The following is a 17592-nucleotide window of genomic DNA, read 5'->3' on the forward strand; positions in this document are numbered from 1 at the left end:
ACTCGTGGCCCCTGTAACATACGATATTCACAATTGATTATTACTTTTGTACATGGTTTTACATTTAATTGTACAATTCATTGAATGTTTTGTGTTACCGGCCCTGCCGCCAGTTTCCAGTTACATGCAATTACTTCTCTAGCTTTCATATTGTCATTCCAGTTACTTGTATTTGTTGCTGTGAGGTTCTGTGAAAACTTGCACTGATTTGGGGGTTTATGGATAGTGGGACATTGCTTTATCAGTAGACCTTGTTTTTTCAAAGACAGAAGGGATAAAATGTTAATACCTGGGGGCCGTTTCATAAAGCTGTTCGTAAGTTAAGAGCGACTTTAAGAACGACTGGTGATCCTTTCTTACGCGCTAAACCATCACCAATGAATATACCATTTACCACAAGAAAGGATCACCAGTCGTTCTTAAAGTCGCTCTTAACTTACGAACAGCTTTATGAAACACCCACCTGGTCCAATGATATGAAGGAATCTAATCTAATCCACTCCAGGATTTGTCAATATCTAGTTGTCTAATCAAAGAAATGAGAAAAAAATATTAATAATAAAAAAAAAAAATGTTGTCCACGATTCTAACCAAGATAGATAAAGAGAAATGACAGTTCATGCAACAATAATGTAGATAATTAGACACACATGTCTTATTTTCAAGTCAAAATGAGAGTTAGGCATAAGGCATGTACCGGTAAATCCAGTTGGACATTTACTTTACTCATCTATAAGTTATTTATATAGTCCATTTCTTTCCCCTCTGCTTTGTTTTGCAGGGAGAAGAGAGAACGTGAGCTGGAGTTATTCCTGAAGAAGAGATACAACAAACTTGGAGAGAAGATTCAAGAGAGAGTAACTCATATGAACAATCTTACCAACGACCCTGATCTGGTCTTACACTGATGTTCTTTGACTTTCAAGAAGATGATTACAGTCTGAACATCTAAATCTTAAAGAAGAGAGTGATCCATATGAATAACCTTGATGCTGACATCAAATGAGAGATGTTTCATTCCAAAATTGGGTCATAGACCAGTCATAAGATGTGCAGTGATCTCAAGATTTTAAGCATATGTACTCTCATAAAACCTTTTTTTTTTAATTTATGAATTTGATAACTTTGAATAATCTATTTCTTGTGCCAGGATATATTCTCTCAACTTAATCATTCTTTTGTATGGAAGTATCTATATCACCTTGTCATCACTGAACACCAAATACTTGGAAATCCGTCCAATTGAAGCTTATCTATAGCTTCACCTCCCTTTAGATTTGTAGTGTAGCAAAAAGATCCGTATAAATTTTGACTCACAATTTTCATGAATGTGCATTTTTTATTCTTTACTGAACACACAAATCCATTATTGGAGTCTGAATACCGGTATGAATATATCACTTTTTTATCCATTTATTTAACATGTACAAAACTTGAAACATCTTGTATATGAAATCTTATAAAAGTTTTGTACATGAAAAAAGGCAAAAATATCCATATTCACATTGCTATCAGTGGCCAAGTCTAATTTAAATATGGGTGGTCAAAGGGCATTCAGTATGTTTACTTGAGATCTGTTTTTGTTTCTGAAAAGTTTGTGACGGATTGCAAACATGAAAGATCTATGAATTAAATTGTTTACGTAGAAACTTAAATTTGACGTACTGTATTAGCCAAGGTTTTAGCATACATTTCCGTAATTCTGAACCGTCTTAAAACTATTCAAAAGCTTTTATATTCACAAGTTTGGTTATATGTCTATGCAGCGAATTGTGCAGAAATTTCCAGCTTATTCATTGATTATTTATAAATACAATCCAATACTTTAATATGTGAGGCAACTAACAAAATTCAGAGCTGTCTTTCAGCGGGAAACTTGAAAGCGTCTTTGATCATTAGGAGGCAATAGAGTACCGAAGTGTGACATTTCCAAGTTTGCATTTCAGCATTTTTGATACCATATTTTAGTAGTGTATGATGAAATACCTCCACTACCAAAATTTGGTGCGAATCGGTCCATGGAGGCCCGAGATATGACCTCATGAATACATAATTAGCCCAATCATACATGTACATCGACTTCAAAGGGGCTAATTATGTATTCAGATGGTCATATCTCGGGGGGCCCCCATGGACCGATTCGCACCGAATTTTGAAAGTGGACGTTTTTCATCATGCTCTACTGAAATATGGTATAAAAAATGCTGAAATGCAAAAAAGTTTTTTGTGACGTCATCACTTTGGTACTGTATTGGCAATGCAGAAATGTCACTGTAAAAGACACTCCACAGGATTTCTGCTAAACAATGTAACATAGGCCTTGATAAAGGTGCCTTAATGTAAGCATGCAAACATATCAAAACCTTGATTTACATAATTGGTCAGTGCTACCATGTATTTGAATTTAAACATTGTTTATTTGTGTTTGTATCATTTGTAAATTGGTAATAGAAATTGTACATATCAGAGTGCCTTTTATATAAATGTATATGGTCCAACACTCCTAACTTATAGCAAGTCTATTGTTATTTATTATGATTTTGCTTTTGAATTTCTGTGCTGAGACTGTTTTATTAGTAGATTTTAATCATCTAAATTATTATTTACCAATGTATTCCTTTTTCTGACTCTCCTTGCTTCCCATTTGTTTTTTCCTCTCTCCACCTCCCATCTAAAGTATATATTTCTACCCTTTTTTCTTTCTCTTTCTCTCTTCCCACTTAAAAATGTCTACATCCTTTCTTTCTCTCAGTTCGTCTCTTTTTTTTCCCATAATCTATCATTTTAGTTCTTGATTTTTTGATCTCATCTCAATATCAATTGCTCCCTCCATATACACAATTTAAAGAAAGAAAAAATGTCACGGAATACAATTATTAGTCTTTGGTTTTAAATACGGTTTAATTCCATGCTAACATAAGTTTAATCAAATTATTTATTCACTACACATTAAAAAGTCTATAGTTGTGCAAAAATAACAATGCCATAAGCATTAAATTCAGGCAAAAACAATAATACATGCAAACTATTATTTGGGAGAGAAAAAAAAATGGGTGCCCTGATGAAGGATTTCCATATGATATCTGTTAACCCAGTGCTCGGGGAAATTTTGTGCTTCAAAATCTACTTGAGGATATATATACTAGTATTCCATATATTAAATCATGCTGCCATATAATTTTGATGTAATGAAATATGTGAATTATCAACTGAATAGAAAATGACATTCTTATACTCTGCGAGTCTGCTTTACACTCGGCATAACATGATTAATGACAATCTAATTTTGCACTGAAATTTCAACTTACACGCAGGAATTGCTTAACTTGTACAATACTATCAAAAACCATTTTCAATGAGGTTTCAGTTGTCAACAGAGTTGGTATTTTGTTTGAAAGGGTAACTTAAATAGATGAACATTATCTCCAACTCTCCATAAAAAAAAAAACCTCAAAATTTTCCCCTATTAACATGAATCTAGTACATATATTCCTTACTTTTGGGCCAATCCCCTTAAGAAATCTCAAACAAAACAGCATCCCATCCCCCCCCCCCAAAAAAAAATCCAAGACAACCCAATAATAATAGTCCTAAGTATGTTTGCATTATCTTCATATGACTCTTCAACTTGTCATTCTTTCCATTACACACAATAAATGAAATTAAAATTTAAATAACTGTAATGAGTCTTTCGGAGAAAGGGCAGACTCAATAATGATACCTTTGACACAAAGGTAATTTTACCTTACACTAAGATATAAATACCACATCCTGCTCAGAGGCAGTAGATAAATATGATATAAATACATTATTTTTTTCTTAGTTTGTATATTTTTTACAATAATGCTTGCATAATGCAACCCGAACGAACATCTTGCACACACATTTATGATGGAAAAAGGGGAATAAAGATAAAACTTTCCTATGGTTTTAAAAGTCATTAAAAAAAAAAAAATCTGTTCTTCAAATCGCAAATGCCAGGCAAAATTACTCAGAATCACATTGTATGTGTTATCTAAGCATTTAATAAACACCTTAGCAATAACATTATTTTATTTACCAAGGGGTAGCCACATCAGTTTAATGAAATCGCTTTACCAGCGGGCCATGTTATGACCCTTCTCAAATCTTCCAATACGCCACCATGCATGGTATTTCAGGAAATTATACTAACAACGTAATCGTATTCCTTTTTACGTTATGCAATGTTTATTTTATTTACATTTGAAGGGTTAAGATTGTGATACACAATATATTGAGTACATTGTATAATAATAAAGCCCACAGGTGCCTGATTTATAGAGACATAATAATGTAAACAAAGCAACTACACCCCTTGATATGAAATAATGCCCTCCAAGATTTGAGGATTCATATAATCTCTCTCATACCATCTTGTTCTTGTTTAATCCATGATAAATCTGATTGTCCCATTATAAATATCTTGACTTTTTGTTTCAAGACAGAGAAAAATATATCAAGAAGCAACATGATGAGAAATGCAGCTAAGGTGGAAAAATATCCTAACCCAAGTGAGAGCAGAAAATTTTGCATCAGCCCAGGAGATCTCCCATCTTAAGTGTGTAAAGGCCACCGCACACCTTACGACTGTTCGCGATCCAACTTTTGACCAAATCGCATTTTGCTCATTTCATGAAAGTGTGAATGGAAAATATCATTTTATTTGAGGTTAAAATTAATTGAAAATATACTAATATAACCATTTTGTAAGATTTTAAGTCTTTAATTTGGAGTAAAGGCCAAATTAGTTTCAAATCGTAGCCAATCGTACGACTGCTATGACGTCATTACGACTAGATATTAAATTTGCTTTTATTCTAAGGATGATAGCATAGTCACAGATTTGAATATAGATATTCGTACATTACACAGTAAGATATTCCAAGTCTCAATATTAGTATCAAATTCTACGTTTAAATTCCAAAATTGAGTCGCAGACCAATTGCAGGGTGTGTGGTCGCCTTAAGTTGCAACCTTTGCTTATAGGCAAAAACAGCTACAGCGATCAAGAAAAGATCACCTAGAGAGGTTCCAAATGGAGTTTCATGAAGCCGTTATTAAGTTACGCATGACTTAATGAACGATTGGAACATTCTTGTGCAAGTTGAGATACTTTAAATATTCTACGGTCTAACCCCCCCCCCCCCCCCCCCCCCCCGGAAAACTTGAATTTCCTATAACCCTGATCAAATTTGGACAATAATTTATGTCAAATGCTTGCAAACAAAAATAGATTAAACAAAATCTACTGAGAGCAGATTTAAACTTTATTTTGTGGAAACTGAATGATTAAGAATCTGACCCAGATTCAACATGTAAGGTTGTTCCAATATTTCATATAGTCATACAGAACTAATACAGCCTAATGAAAACATATCGAGAGTCGCATAACACAAGGCCTAGTGACTGATACAACAATTGATTTTAATGACTGACTGTACATTGTGGTCAATGCAATCAATCATAATTAATTGTACAACAATTGATTGCTAGGGTTTGTGTTACTGGCCCCTGGTGGGTGTTTCATAAAACTAATCGTAAGTTAAGAGTGACTGGTGATCCTTCCTTGTGGTAAATGGTATATTGAATTGGTGATGGTTCAGCTTGTAAGAAGGGTTCACCAGTCGTTCTTAACTTACAAACAGCTTTATGAAACGGCCCCCTGGTCTATTATGACTGCTGTAGGGATGTACGTGGGGGTTATTTTCCACTGGCTGCAACCTTGGCAGCGGCCTTGGCGACGTCCTTCAAGATCTTCTTCTTGAGGGCGCTCTTGTAAGAGAGGATGTCGCCTTTCCATGGAGTCACCGCCTGTTTCTCACACACCCAGATCTCCTTGGCAACCTGGACGTAAAAAAAATGAAAGAGGTCTCAAAAGATGCACGGAAAGGATAAAAATTTACAAGAAGGCTCCCCCGGAAAAACTCAAAAGGCCCGTATTCTGATAGCAGGTTTAAAGTTGTGGTTTAAGTATGGATAGCCAATTGATACATAAATCACTAACAGTATAGATATCATATTTCAGCTCATTTAGCTCTCAAATCATTCATAATTGTCTAGGAAGTATAAATAGATGATTGTTTTCACCATCGATGAATCTGGAAATAGCACAGTAAACATAAGAAACATACAACTTAATAAAAATTTTGATACTTTTGGCTTCCCATACTTGAACCACAACTTTAAACCTGAGTTAAAGTTAAACTCGCCTTCAGAATACGGGCCAAAGAGCCCTGGAAAATCCCCATTCACTACAATGTCAATGCAGAATATAGATTTACAAAATAGGTTGTAAAAAGTAGCCCTCGAAAAAAAAAAGAATAGCCTGATGCACGGGACTCAGAAAGAAAATAGTCATGAAATGCTGCAGAGATTCTCGCATTACAAATTTTATCACTTAAATTTCAAGGTGGGGTGGGGGTAGGGGCCATTTTAGACATAAAATTGATGATTGTTGGAGAAGCACTGCTACTATGGTGCTTGTCAATAACTGTCAACTTGTCTTACCATCTAGTATGGATATTATAGTGTGATTGGTCAATAGCTGGTCACATATTTACTACAGCTAATTAAAGAAGTTTATTTTGGCAATGAATGTCAATCAAAGCACAAAATTTACATAAGTGGAACATGGAGATGAAACGTAGCAATTGATTTTACATATTATATTTCTGATGAGCCCAAGTTAAAGATAAATGAAAGTAGTTGCAGTAAACACTGATTTCACGAGAAAGTCTGTAAAACCAGGCTTAATCGTCACTATATCATCGAGGATATAGATCTGGTACAGTTACATAAACTCAACTTTGTGAAATCTTGAAATCTACGCTGAAAAACGTTGACACTGAAGATCACCAACACAGATAAGCGCACGTGGGACAGTGTATTATTATTGCCTTGAATGTCGGCCCGACGCTTGACCCGAATCCCATGCTTATTTGCTAATTTCTAAGCAATTACACAACTTCTTCCAGAATCCTTTGGCACATATTTTTTATTCATACAAACAGACACCTTGATGGTCATTTCATTGGATTCTGTACGAACTCATTTTGAAATCGTTACCACAACTGGCATTTATCTTTAAACTGCAGTGTCCCACCATGTTTCAAACAAAATCTTCCTTCCTATCAAAGGCCTGTATCTTCAAACCAACCTCAAACTCACCTGATTAATGAGACGGAAGTCGTGACTGACCAGCACCAGGCCTCCGTCGAAACCGTTGATGGCGTCAGCCAGGGCATCGATGGTCTCGATGTCGAGATGGTTGGTGGGTTCGTCAAGGAGTAATAGATGAGGACACTGCCAGGCTAACCAGGCGAAGATGACCCGACATCGCTGACCATCGGAGAGGTTACGTATAGGACAGATCTGAAACAGCAAAAAGAAAGAAGAGTACAGAGACTCTTTAACATCTGAATGAACCACTCCATATTACAAATAGACTGAATGGGGTTGGGAAAAATGAACATGGAGGGAAAACGAGAATATAATAATTAAAAGTGTCATGGTCTGGTGGTTCTGTACCTAACATTTGATTCTGAGAATGAACAGTTTGAATCTTGGCTAAGCTGCTACTTACCCTAGAATTGAATAGAAATGAATAAAACAAAAAACGTTCTGAAAGTGGAAATTTGGGAATATGAACAGAAAGACAATGATAAACATTTCCAGCAGGTTGCCAATATGGAGATTACTTAATTTTTCTCCTTTAAATATTTTCAATAAAAAATTAAAAAAAGATATTAATGCAATTAAAAATAAGCACAAATAAGTGTACTTAAAGGGATGCTCCGGGCTGAAAATGTTTTTATCTAAATAAATATAGTATATTTCACAGAGCAAAATGTTGCGAATTTCATAAAAATCTGATGACAAATAGCGAACTTATTGAATTTTTTAATTTTACCTATATATTGTTTAGCAATATATTGTACAACATCAATATCTTTTTGTTTTTAGTTATATGCACGTTTTCATGAATATTCATTAAACAGGCTGATGATGTCACATCCCCACTTTCCTTTTTCTTATGTTCTTGCATGAAATCATAATTGTTTCATTTTTTCAAACCTGTGTGAATTATTTGTCTCCCTTGTAATGAAATAAGTTGCAGCAATGAATATCTAATGCACTTAATCAGTTGTTATTCCAATATGTTGGTTCTTGAAGGAAACAATTTGAATAAGCCTAATTTCAAATAATAAAATACAAAAGAACAAGTGGGGGATATGACATCATCAGTTTGCTCAATGAATATTCATGAAGATATGCCTAGAACTGTTTCACCGGAATAATGCAAATCTTTAAAATGCCATAACTTCGCTGTTTGTTATAAGATTTTGATGAAATTTTCTGCATTTTGCTCTGTGAATTTTACTCTATTTATGTAGATATAAATATTTTCAGCCCGGAGCATCCCTTTGATTTTTTCCCTCTTCATTAACCATTTCTTCTTCTTCAAATATTTGGGGTCTGTTTGAAGTTATTTAGCCAACCCATGAGTTGAAGTCACTTTGTCCCAAATCAGCGAATGACCACTTACCTGTTGTTTGCCTGTGAGCCCATACCGTCCGATAATACGTCTCATCTCCTCAATTTCCTTGATCTTTGGGAAACATTTCATCATCCAATCTAATGAACTCATATCTAAATCCAATAGGTCTTGGAGATGCTGCATGATAAAGAACAAAATTGGAATAAGCAAGCTAGAGAGAGGGCAAGGGCAAGCCAAAAAATAAAAAAAGAAAAAGGAAAGAAAGAGGAGGGAAGTTTTTTTTTTTGCTGCTGAGGCAACAAAAACTCTATTTACCCCAAAAGTCTGGTGCTAAAAATAGTGAAAAAACAAAACAAACACTGACTGCTTTCATTATTTTTTTACATTCAAAGTGGTGGAATTTTTGCATGGCATCAAAAGAAAAATTTGGCAGTAACTTGCCTAAAAGAGTGGTTTTCCTGAAATGGATGCCAATCAGGCTTGATAGAAGAGTCTGAAAATCATCTCAACTGGCCATTTTCCTATTTGAAAAACGTGTTTATTATGGCCAAACATATGTTGAAAAAAGACTGTATTAAAACATTAGTCTGAAAAATGGCACCCCTGTGAGATACAGGGTCTTGCTGCCCCATCGATGCTGCATGTTCATATGTCTTTATGGAAATAACCTTTGACCCTTACCTGATGGTACCTTCCTATCCTAAGATGTGAGTTCTTTCTGACTAGTCCATCGGTTGGGACCAGCTCTCCTACCAGTAGCTTAAGAAGGGTGGACTTGCCGGCCCCGTTGGGCCCTACTAAGGCTATCCTGCTATCCAGGTCCAGACCAAACTCTACATCCTTGTAGATTAGGGGCTGCCGATAGAAGAAAAAAAATCATGGATTTTGTCAGTGATGGGCAGACTAAATCACCCTCTCAAACCTAGGTTAAAGAAAAAAATCCCCCAAACATAATTACTTTCTAGCTGGGTTTTTTAAAACTCTATGAAGACAAAAACATTCAAGCCAAATCAGATGAAATACTACGACAGTCATTTCTCTCAATTAATTTACACCTTGCACAAATAAATAAGACTTAAAAAGTACTTTGAGGTATTTGGTCCTTAACAGTGGGAGTCAGACTAAATTCGCTTCGGTCTGTTGTTGTCATCGTGACCCTTGACCCGAAGGTCAAGGGTAACTGTAATTCGGCCTTTTGTGTCATCATCCTCCCTCACGGAACTCAAATCCTCTTATTTTATAGACATTCTTCACAATTATCATCACTGCTCTTATTGCCTTCACAAACACAATCATGGTCATCCCCACCACAGTTACCGTTATCGCCATGACCAAAACCACTACCAACCTCACCACACCACCATGACCATCAGCATCATCCTCATCATCATGACCACCACCATCATCATCATCACCACCACCACCACCACCACCACCGTCATCATTATCATCATCATCATCATCATCATCATCATCTTTCATCATCATCAGCGTCGTCATCGTGATCAACATCATCATCATCACCACCACTACTACCAACAACAACAACAACAGCAATAGCACCACCACTATCATCATAACCAACACCACTGTTCTGTGGTTTACCTTATCATCTGCATAGCGGAAGGAAACGTGTTGAACCATTAACACAGGTGGTGGCACCTTGCCACATTCCGGGAAATAGAATGATAAAGTCTGCAGAGAAAAAAAAAATGAAAGCAAAGATGTGATTATACTGCTCCAAAAAAATAGTGACACGCTGTACCTGTTAAAATGTATCTCACTGTCCTGAAAATTTGACACTGTAGTGAATTACATTGGTGACATAAATTGAGGATATAGAATTGAAATTGATGAAGAAATGACATAGAAGCATTTGTTGTGATCTATGAATAAATTTCATATAAATTAAGCATAAATAATTTTCTCGTCAAAACTTCTAAACTCTGTGTAGAACTAATGTTGTAACCCGCACCCGTTGCGGTACGGGTTAACCTGCCGGTATGCCCCCGATCGCGGGTTGTGGGCCGGGCCGAGTTCATTCTCAAACCCGCAGACCGTCATGCGAAAAAAAAGGGAGAAGTAACGACGCATAATAAAAACATTAACTACGAAAATTGAGTTAGGATCATGTGCTTCTTACGTGGCGGATTCTTTTAGAGACGTAGATATTTCCTTTTAAAAAAATGCTGGCGTATTTTTGTCTTGTGAACAGTGAACAGGACTGAGACAGTTCGACATAAATACATCGAGTTGCTCTTTCGAAGAAGGAGCGCGCGCCAGTGCAGCGCAGCACAGTCTAGTAAAAAGCAATCGCATAGGCCAATGAAACTCGATGTCGAGTTTCCCGTCCCATTTTTTCCAGCTCATAATGAGGATTTCATTATTCATTATTTTCCGGAAGATAAAAGTTTGACCTTTTGTAACCTTTGAACGCACTTTTATTCTGTGGAACTGTCTTGAAGCCAGGGAGCAAATCAATCATTTTTTTTCGCGGGCTCCATTTTCATTTTTTGGGTAATATTTCAGGGTCTCCATTTCTACCGTTTTGGAGGCTACTTTTTTCATTTCGGGGGCTCTTTTCAAATGCTACGTTTTTGTATTTTGAGGAATCCCTGTTCACTTATCAAATTAATTATTACTTATTGTTTAATATTGCATGATTTTAAAGTTATTTTTTTCATGCTTAGAATCTTGGATGTGGGTGTGTTTGTGTGGGTGTGACTATGAGTTGAACTTGGATATAAATGAATTCAATATCTAATTTCTACTCCATCTAATTCCAGTACTTGGCCATGTAATAAAGGCCCACATACCCTAACTTTTCCCGATGTTCTTTGAAAACGCAGATCTCCACGAAAATTGCATTTCTCTATGGGGGAGTCTAAATTTGGTGAGAATGAACTCATTCATAACTTAAATATACATGACAATGAAGAAATCATCTAACTTTATTGGCAGTTTTGAATAATATTCCCGAAATATAAACTCTGTCTGAAACATAAAATCACCATCATTGAGGCCTTTACAGAGCGAATTGTCCCCCAGAGCTCTGGCAGAGAGACAGAGCTCAGACTGGCTAGCTAGTACAAGCGCCAATGCGTACGTGCGTGAGCCTCCCGTCGGCCTTGTAAAACAGATTGAGTTTTGTTTGATGATTTTTTTGTCTGATATGCCGTATGACAACTCACCAATGCGAGGTTACTAGACTATGGGATTTATTGAGGTAGCTCGACCAAACCTCGAGCGATGTTCGTGCAGGCTCCACTTCACTACCGCTACATCGGGTAGGTAGAGCGTAGTGTAGCAGAAGTGAAGTTGAGTGGAGCCTGCACCAACATCGCTCGAGGTGTGGTTGAGCTAGACCAAAAGCTTCGGTCTCTGTTATGTTGGTTGTTCAGCTGAACTCCGTTGGCTTCACTCACCAAATACAGAGACCGAAGTTCTAGCGCGATCTGTACAGGGGACTCAATGGCCATATGTTTATGTACTTAAGATCGGATAAAACGGGGAAGTGAATTTGCGCGACAGCCGAGGTAAGTCACTGTTTTTGTTCCTTTTAACTTGATTTTTCTCAGTTTTTTGGCAATTAATGCCAAGAGGGAATATTAATTTGCATTTTGGTCGCGTTAATTTTCAAAATTTTTATTCATTAAAGACAAAAATTGAAGAGCCCCGACGGGGGGATTTTGCATTGCAAGTCCCCTAATGGTGGCTGCACGCTAGCGAGCCGTCTGTGTACGAGGAGAGAAAAAAAAAAAAAAAAAAGTTAAAAAACTCCTCGAAACAGACGGCTGCCAGCTGTCTATGGTTGAGCATGCAGTGTCATTCCATTCACAAGAAAAAAACGAGAAAAGAATTACAGGTACTTACATGATATACAAGTAATTGTGACTGAAAAGCTTATATTAATGTTTTATATCAGTTCTGAATCTAGATCTATGTCAAAATAGTAAAATAATGAATTATTTTCAGAATTTGATTTTTAAACGCGGTCCAAATTTCATAACGCGGGCGGGCGACGGGAAACTGAGCATCGAATTTGCTGGGCAGCCTGGGCTACATGTAGCTAGCGCGCGCTGAGCTGCGGCTCCGATCCGAGGAGTTAATTGCGCAATGCTTTCGATTACGAGATCAGAGCCGACCCATTTCGGGTACAAAGTAACCCCAAAAAACATTTTCTCTCCGGAATAAAAGGCGAATTTGCAAATTGTAAGTAAATTCACTCTAGGCTAGGTTAGTAGTTGGCATATATTTTCGTGATTTGAGCCTGTATAGTGTGGGGATTGCAGAAATAATTTTCATTTTTCAAAGATTACTTGCGGGTTAAAACCCGACGGGTCAGCGGGTCCCGCTTGCAAATTATTGGATTATACGGGACGGTACGGTTCGGGTTTTCACTTACGGGTTACAACATTATGTAGAACCTTGGTGAACCTCATGTAGCTCTCAGATAGAACAAAAATAATCAAAATCAATCAACAAATAAATAAGTATTTTTTGTGAGTTTCGAAATATATGAATAAATTAGCATATTTAATGAGTTTCAAAATTCTGTTTTGAAATTTTGTATCTCCACCTCGAGCTGTCATATAAAAGCAAACAAAATTAAAATTGATCAATTAGATGAAGAAAAAACATTTTTTTGTGATTTATGAAAAAACTTTCAAAATTTTGTGTACAAGTTTGGTGAGCCTCATGCAGCTCTACCAGATGGAAAAAAAAAATCAAAATCGGTCAACAAATAAAGAAGAAGAGGCATTTTCTGTGATTGATGAATACATTTTGCATAAATTAGCATAAATAATTTTCTACATAAAATTTCAAAATTCTGTGTAGAAGTTTGGTGAACCTTATGAAGTTCTACCAGATGGAATAAACAAAATCAAAATCGGTCAACAATTGAAGAAGAAGCATTTTATGTGAATTTAAAAAAATACGCATAAATTAGCATATTTAATGAGTTTCAAAATTCTGTGTACAAGTTTTGAATCCCCCACCTAATGATATCATATAAAGCAAACGGAATTGAAATCAGACTTGAAATGACGAAGAAGAAGCATTTTGAAATTCAGTCAAGAAATAAAGAGGCATTTTCTGTGATTTATGAATTTCGCATAAATTAGCATGAATAATTTTCTACTCCAAATTTAAAAATTCTGTGTAGAATTTTGGTGAACCTCATGAAGCTCTACCAGATGGAAGGAAAAAAAATCAAAATCGGTCAACAAATAAAGAAGAAGCATTTTATGTAAGCCTGAGTCATATCGATTATTTTGAAAACCGGTGTTCGACAGCTCTAAATCGAAGGCGGGGAAAATAGAGTCATTTTTTTTGCTCCGGCCAGCCGTCGATGCATGCACTACATGCACTGACGGTCTGCGCTGGCCGGGTGAGCGTTGCAAAAGCAGATGACAGAGCAAAGTTCGTTTGTATTTTCCATGATCACAAAACACAAAAAAAAGGCCAGGGAGCAATGCAGAATTCTTCCCAAAATATCTTCAACAATGATATTTGCAAATGATAACATATAAGTTTAAAATGAAACAATATTAAAGACATGAATCACGCAGAGTCGATCAGAATGATTTTCGTTCAACTAGCATTCGCGGTCCAGACTCGCACACACCAACCCCTTCCGCAGCCCCGTACACTTACTCTCCCGAAACGACAGGCGTGCATGCTTGCCAGCGCCATCTTTAACAAGTGCAAACAGTGGGGAGAGAGCTGTAACTTGCCTGAGATTGTGTAGTTGGCGGGGTAGTTGGATCCAAAATTAGCTCCAAATAAATTGATGGGAATACGTAATTTTCTCTGGATGGTCATTTGAATTGGTATTCAATGCTGATATAACGATTGTGAGGAAAGATTGTGGAATATGAGTTCTGACGATGTTCGAGACTTAATCCTGATAATGATAATCCATTTTTTTTAGACACAAGAGCTTGTGATCAAAATAAATACGAATGTCTCGGATCGAGCTCTAAATTCATATAAATTATTATTGGATATTAAATAATTACGATTTTAATAAGATTTTATGGCCATACTAAAAATATTGACGATGTCAGCAAAGCATGTTTTGTTCATATGGAAGAATTAATAGTATTATACTGGCATTATTTTTATTTTTTATTCAATCTCTGGACGTCTCCGAGCTCCGAGAAAAGAAGCACAATGCGCATGCGCGTTCGATGACGTCTGACATATTTTCCATTCATGAAATCAGGGGAGTGTTTCATCAACATTTTCATCCGACAAGTTGTCAGATCTGACATCTTTCTCTGATGTTGATTGGCTGAGAGGTACTGTTACTATGGTAACTGTCGGATAAAATGGGACTTGTCGGATAAAACGTCCGACAAGTCCTTTCATGAAACGCCCCCCTGAGCCCAAAGTTGGGCACAAACAAGCTTCAAATTGATGGGGAAAAAAAATCAAACATAATTTTTCTCTGTTTTGTCATCTAAAATATTATTATATGGTGATATTACGATCTTCAAAAGAGTTTCTACATGTTGACAATGTTCGATAATCAAGTAAGACTCGAACTATGATCAAAATAAACTTCAAATTAATGGTGAATAGGCATCATAATAACACAATCGGTTTCATTTTGGGGGCAATATAAATGAAGTAAGTAGTAGTCAAGTTGGATATTATTGTTTATTTTGATGTTTGATTGTGTGAACCAAATGAATCGACCAGCCGACGTATTTTTATTTTTTTTCTCGATGCACCGATTTTGCAAAATCTGCACCGGCGTTCGATGACATCGATCGGCGTTCGATGACATCGATCGAACACCGATTTTAAAATCGATTTTAAAATCGATTCGACTCAGACTTAATTTCATGTGAATTTTTAAAAATGTGCATAAATTAATTTTGCATAATTAGCATAAAAATTGTTCTAGTCAAAATTTCAAAATTCTGTATAGCAGTTTGGTGAACCTCATAAAGCTCTACCAGATGGAAGCAAAAAAAAAAAAAAATCGGTCAACAAATAAAAAAAAAAAAAAAAGCATTTTTTATTTTGAAAAATGCGCATAAATTAGCATACTTAATGAGTTTCAAAATTCTGTGTAGAAGTTTTGAATCCCCCACCTAGTGCTATCATATAAAGCAAACAGAATTGAAATCGGACTTGAAATGGTGAAGAAGAAGCATTTTGAAATTGTGGACGGACGACAGACGCCGGCCACGGCATAAGCTCATCCGGCCCGAAGGGCCGGATGAGCAAAAAATCAGTACTTTGGTGAGGAAATCAGTATTTTCAAAGAAATCCCATAGGACAACATACATGTATAAAACTGAAACTTTAGAAATCAGTATTTTGCATAAAACCATCAGTATTCTTCTCATTTTTCAGTATGAATTACTGACTATCAGTACTAGTTGGCAGCTCCGATTCAGTGTCTCATTATTTAATATTTAATAAATAATAATATTCAGGTCTTTTATAGCGCATAACACATAGCTATGCATGTCCTTATGCACTTGGATGAAATTAAGGAAAGAAATTAGAAAGTAAGTAAAGAGTGTCGGGCACTGAATTTATTACAATTTAAACAGATACTTTTTTAGGGAAGTCTTAAACTTATCTAAATCATGTATATTTCTCGTATAATTAGGAAGTGCATTCCATAAGACGGAAGAGGCATCTGCAAATGAGTGCTCACCATATGTTTTGGTAACAATGGGAGGAATAGCAAACAGCCGCTTTGTGCTTGATCTTAGAGTATGAGTAGTCTGATGTCAAATTAATAGTTCGGTTAAATATGATGGAGCTATCTCCTTTTCATTTTCCCAAACACGGAACTTGCTGAGCTAAAACCTTCCCAACAATCCATAATCCTTACCTTATCTGATACTACTTTCTCTGTAAGGCCAGCAGCGACCATCTTACTCAGCGTCTTCTCCTTGCTCTGAGCTTGCCTGGCTAGTTTGGCACTTCCGTGACCAAACCTTGCTATATAATCCTGAAAAAAAGAGTGAAAGAATCAAAATATTTATTCCAATAATGAACAAAATATAAATTCTTATCCAAGTTAATTGATCTGAAATGAACTTCCATTTACCTGAAATAATACTCAACTAATTGTTGAAACATTATATCCGCGTTTAATATTATAGCGACTGATAATTTCAAAATAATCCTTAAAATAAGAAAATCCTAACAATTGGTTTCTTTTTTCCCCCCCAAGCTGACATCAGAACCTTAAAATACATTTGATATTACACTCATCCATAGCTGATAATTGCTAATTATCATATGAAAAATTGATAAATTAGGTACTTATACTTTTAAAATCACCTTAAAAATTCAAAATCTTTACCTTGGTTAAGTTCTTTTATTGATAGCACATCATGGTCAAAGTTCATTGACCCTAAATGACCTTTGACCTCATGTATCCTGCAACATGTACAAGATGATCAGTGATACTTGATTACCCCCATGTCAAAGTTTCATGAAATAGGTCCTCATACAGTGTCCTTTTCAAAGTAATAACATTTCAAAAAGTTAACATCGGTTAAGATTTCAATGTTAATATACCAACATGATCAAAGTTCATTGACCCAAGATAACCTTTGACCTTGATCATTTGGCCCAAAACTAATGCAAGATTATCAATAGAACTTGATCACCCGTATGTCCAAGTTTCATGAACTAGGTCCCTATACATCCTAAGTTATAGTGTCATTCCAAAAATTTGACCTTACAGTAGATGTCAATGTTGAAAATGCAGCCACGCTCCTACAGTCTTGCTCTGCTCTGAAGTCAAGAGAAGTATTCCCATGGATATATTTTAGATAATATACATGTACTATTTTCAAACTTTAAATCATATGTTTATAGGAATCATTTATAGAAATCTAAATGAACTTATACTAGGGCTGTGAGCCATCATCATTGAATACCATGTCTCTTCACTGATTATTCTGAATCTGGTAAAGCAAGTTAGGTTAGTATAATCATCTGATGGCAAACATGTAGACCCGAATTCACCAAGGTGGTTTTTAAAACCATCGGTTGAATCCTTGGTTTATGCAGATTTCTTGTATAAATTACGC

At 35.9% G+C, this 17592-nt stretch overlaps 2 protein-coding genes across 3 annotated transcripts in view; one reads left to right on the top strand and one right to left on the bottom strand.

Moving 5' to 3' along the window:
- The window catches only part of LOC129275258 (cilia- and flagella-associated protein 221-like), a 29056-nt gene extending 26545 nt beyond the window's left edge, over nt 1-2511 (top strand). For both annotated transcript variants that reach the window (XM_064108212.1, XM_064108213.1), the window contains one exon: nt 782-2511. In XM_064108212.1, the coding sequence (XP_063964282.1) occupies nt 782-908 (127 nt within the window). In that variant the 3' untranslated portion in view covers nt 909-2511. The remainder of the gene's footprint in view (nt 1-781) is intronic.
- A 371-nt stretch (nt 2512-2882) lies between these two features.
- Nucleotides 2883-17592, bottom strand: part of LOC129275257 (ATP-binding cassette sub-family F member 2-like) — a 31761-nt gene continuing 17051 nt past the window's right edge. Inside the window, exons 8-13 of the mRNA XM_064108214.1 lie at nt 16380-16499; nt 10124-10213; nt 9200-9373; nt 8567-8695; nt 7189-7392; nt 2883-5865 (exon numbers count right to left, since the gene is read on the bottom strand). Coding sequence (XP_063964284.1) covers nt 5722-5865; nt 7189-7392; nt 8567-8695; nt 9200-9373; nt 10124-10213; nt 16380-16499 — 861 coding nt within the window. The 3' untranslated portion in view covers nt 2883-5721. The remainder of the gene's footprint in view (nt 5866-7188; nt 7393-8566; nt 8696-9199; nt 9374-10123; nt 10214-16379; nt 16500-17592) is intronic.

Source organism: Lytechinus pictus, chromosome 13 (assembly GCF_037042905.1).
Source record: "Lytechinus pictus isolate F3 Inbred chromosome 13, Lp3.0, whole genome shotgun sequence".
NCBI lineage: Eukaryota > Metazoa > Echinodermata > Echinoidea > Temnopleuroida > Toxopneustidae > Lytechinus > Lytechinus pictus.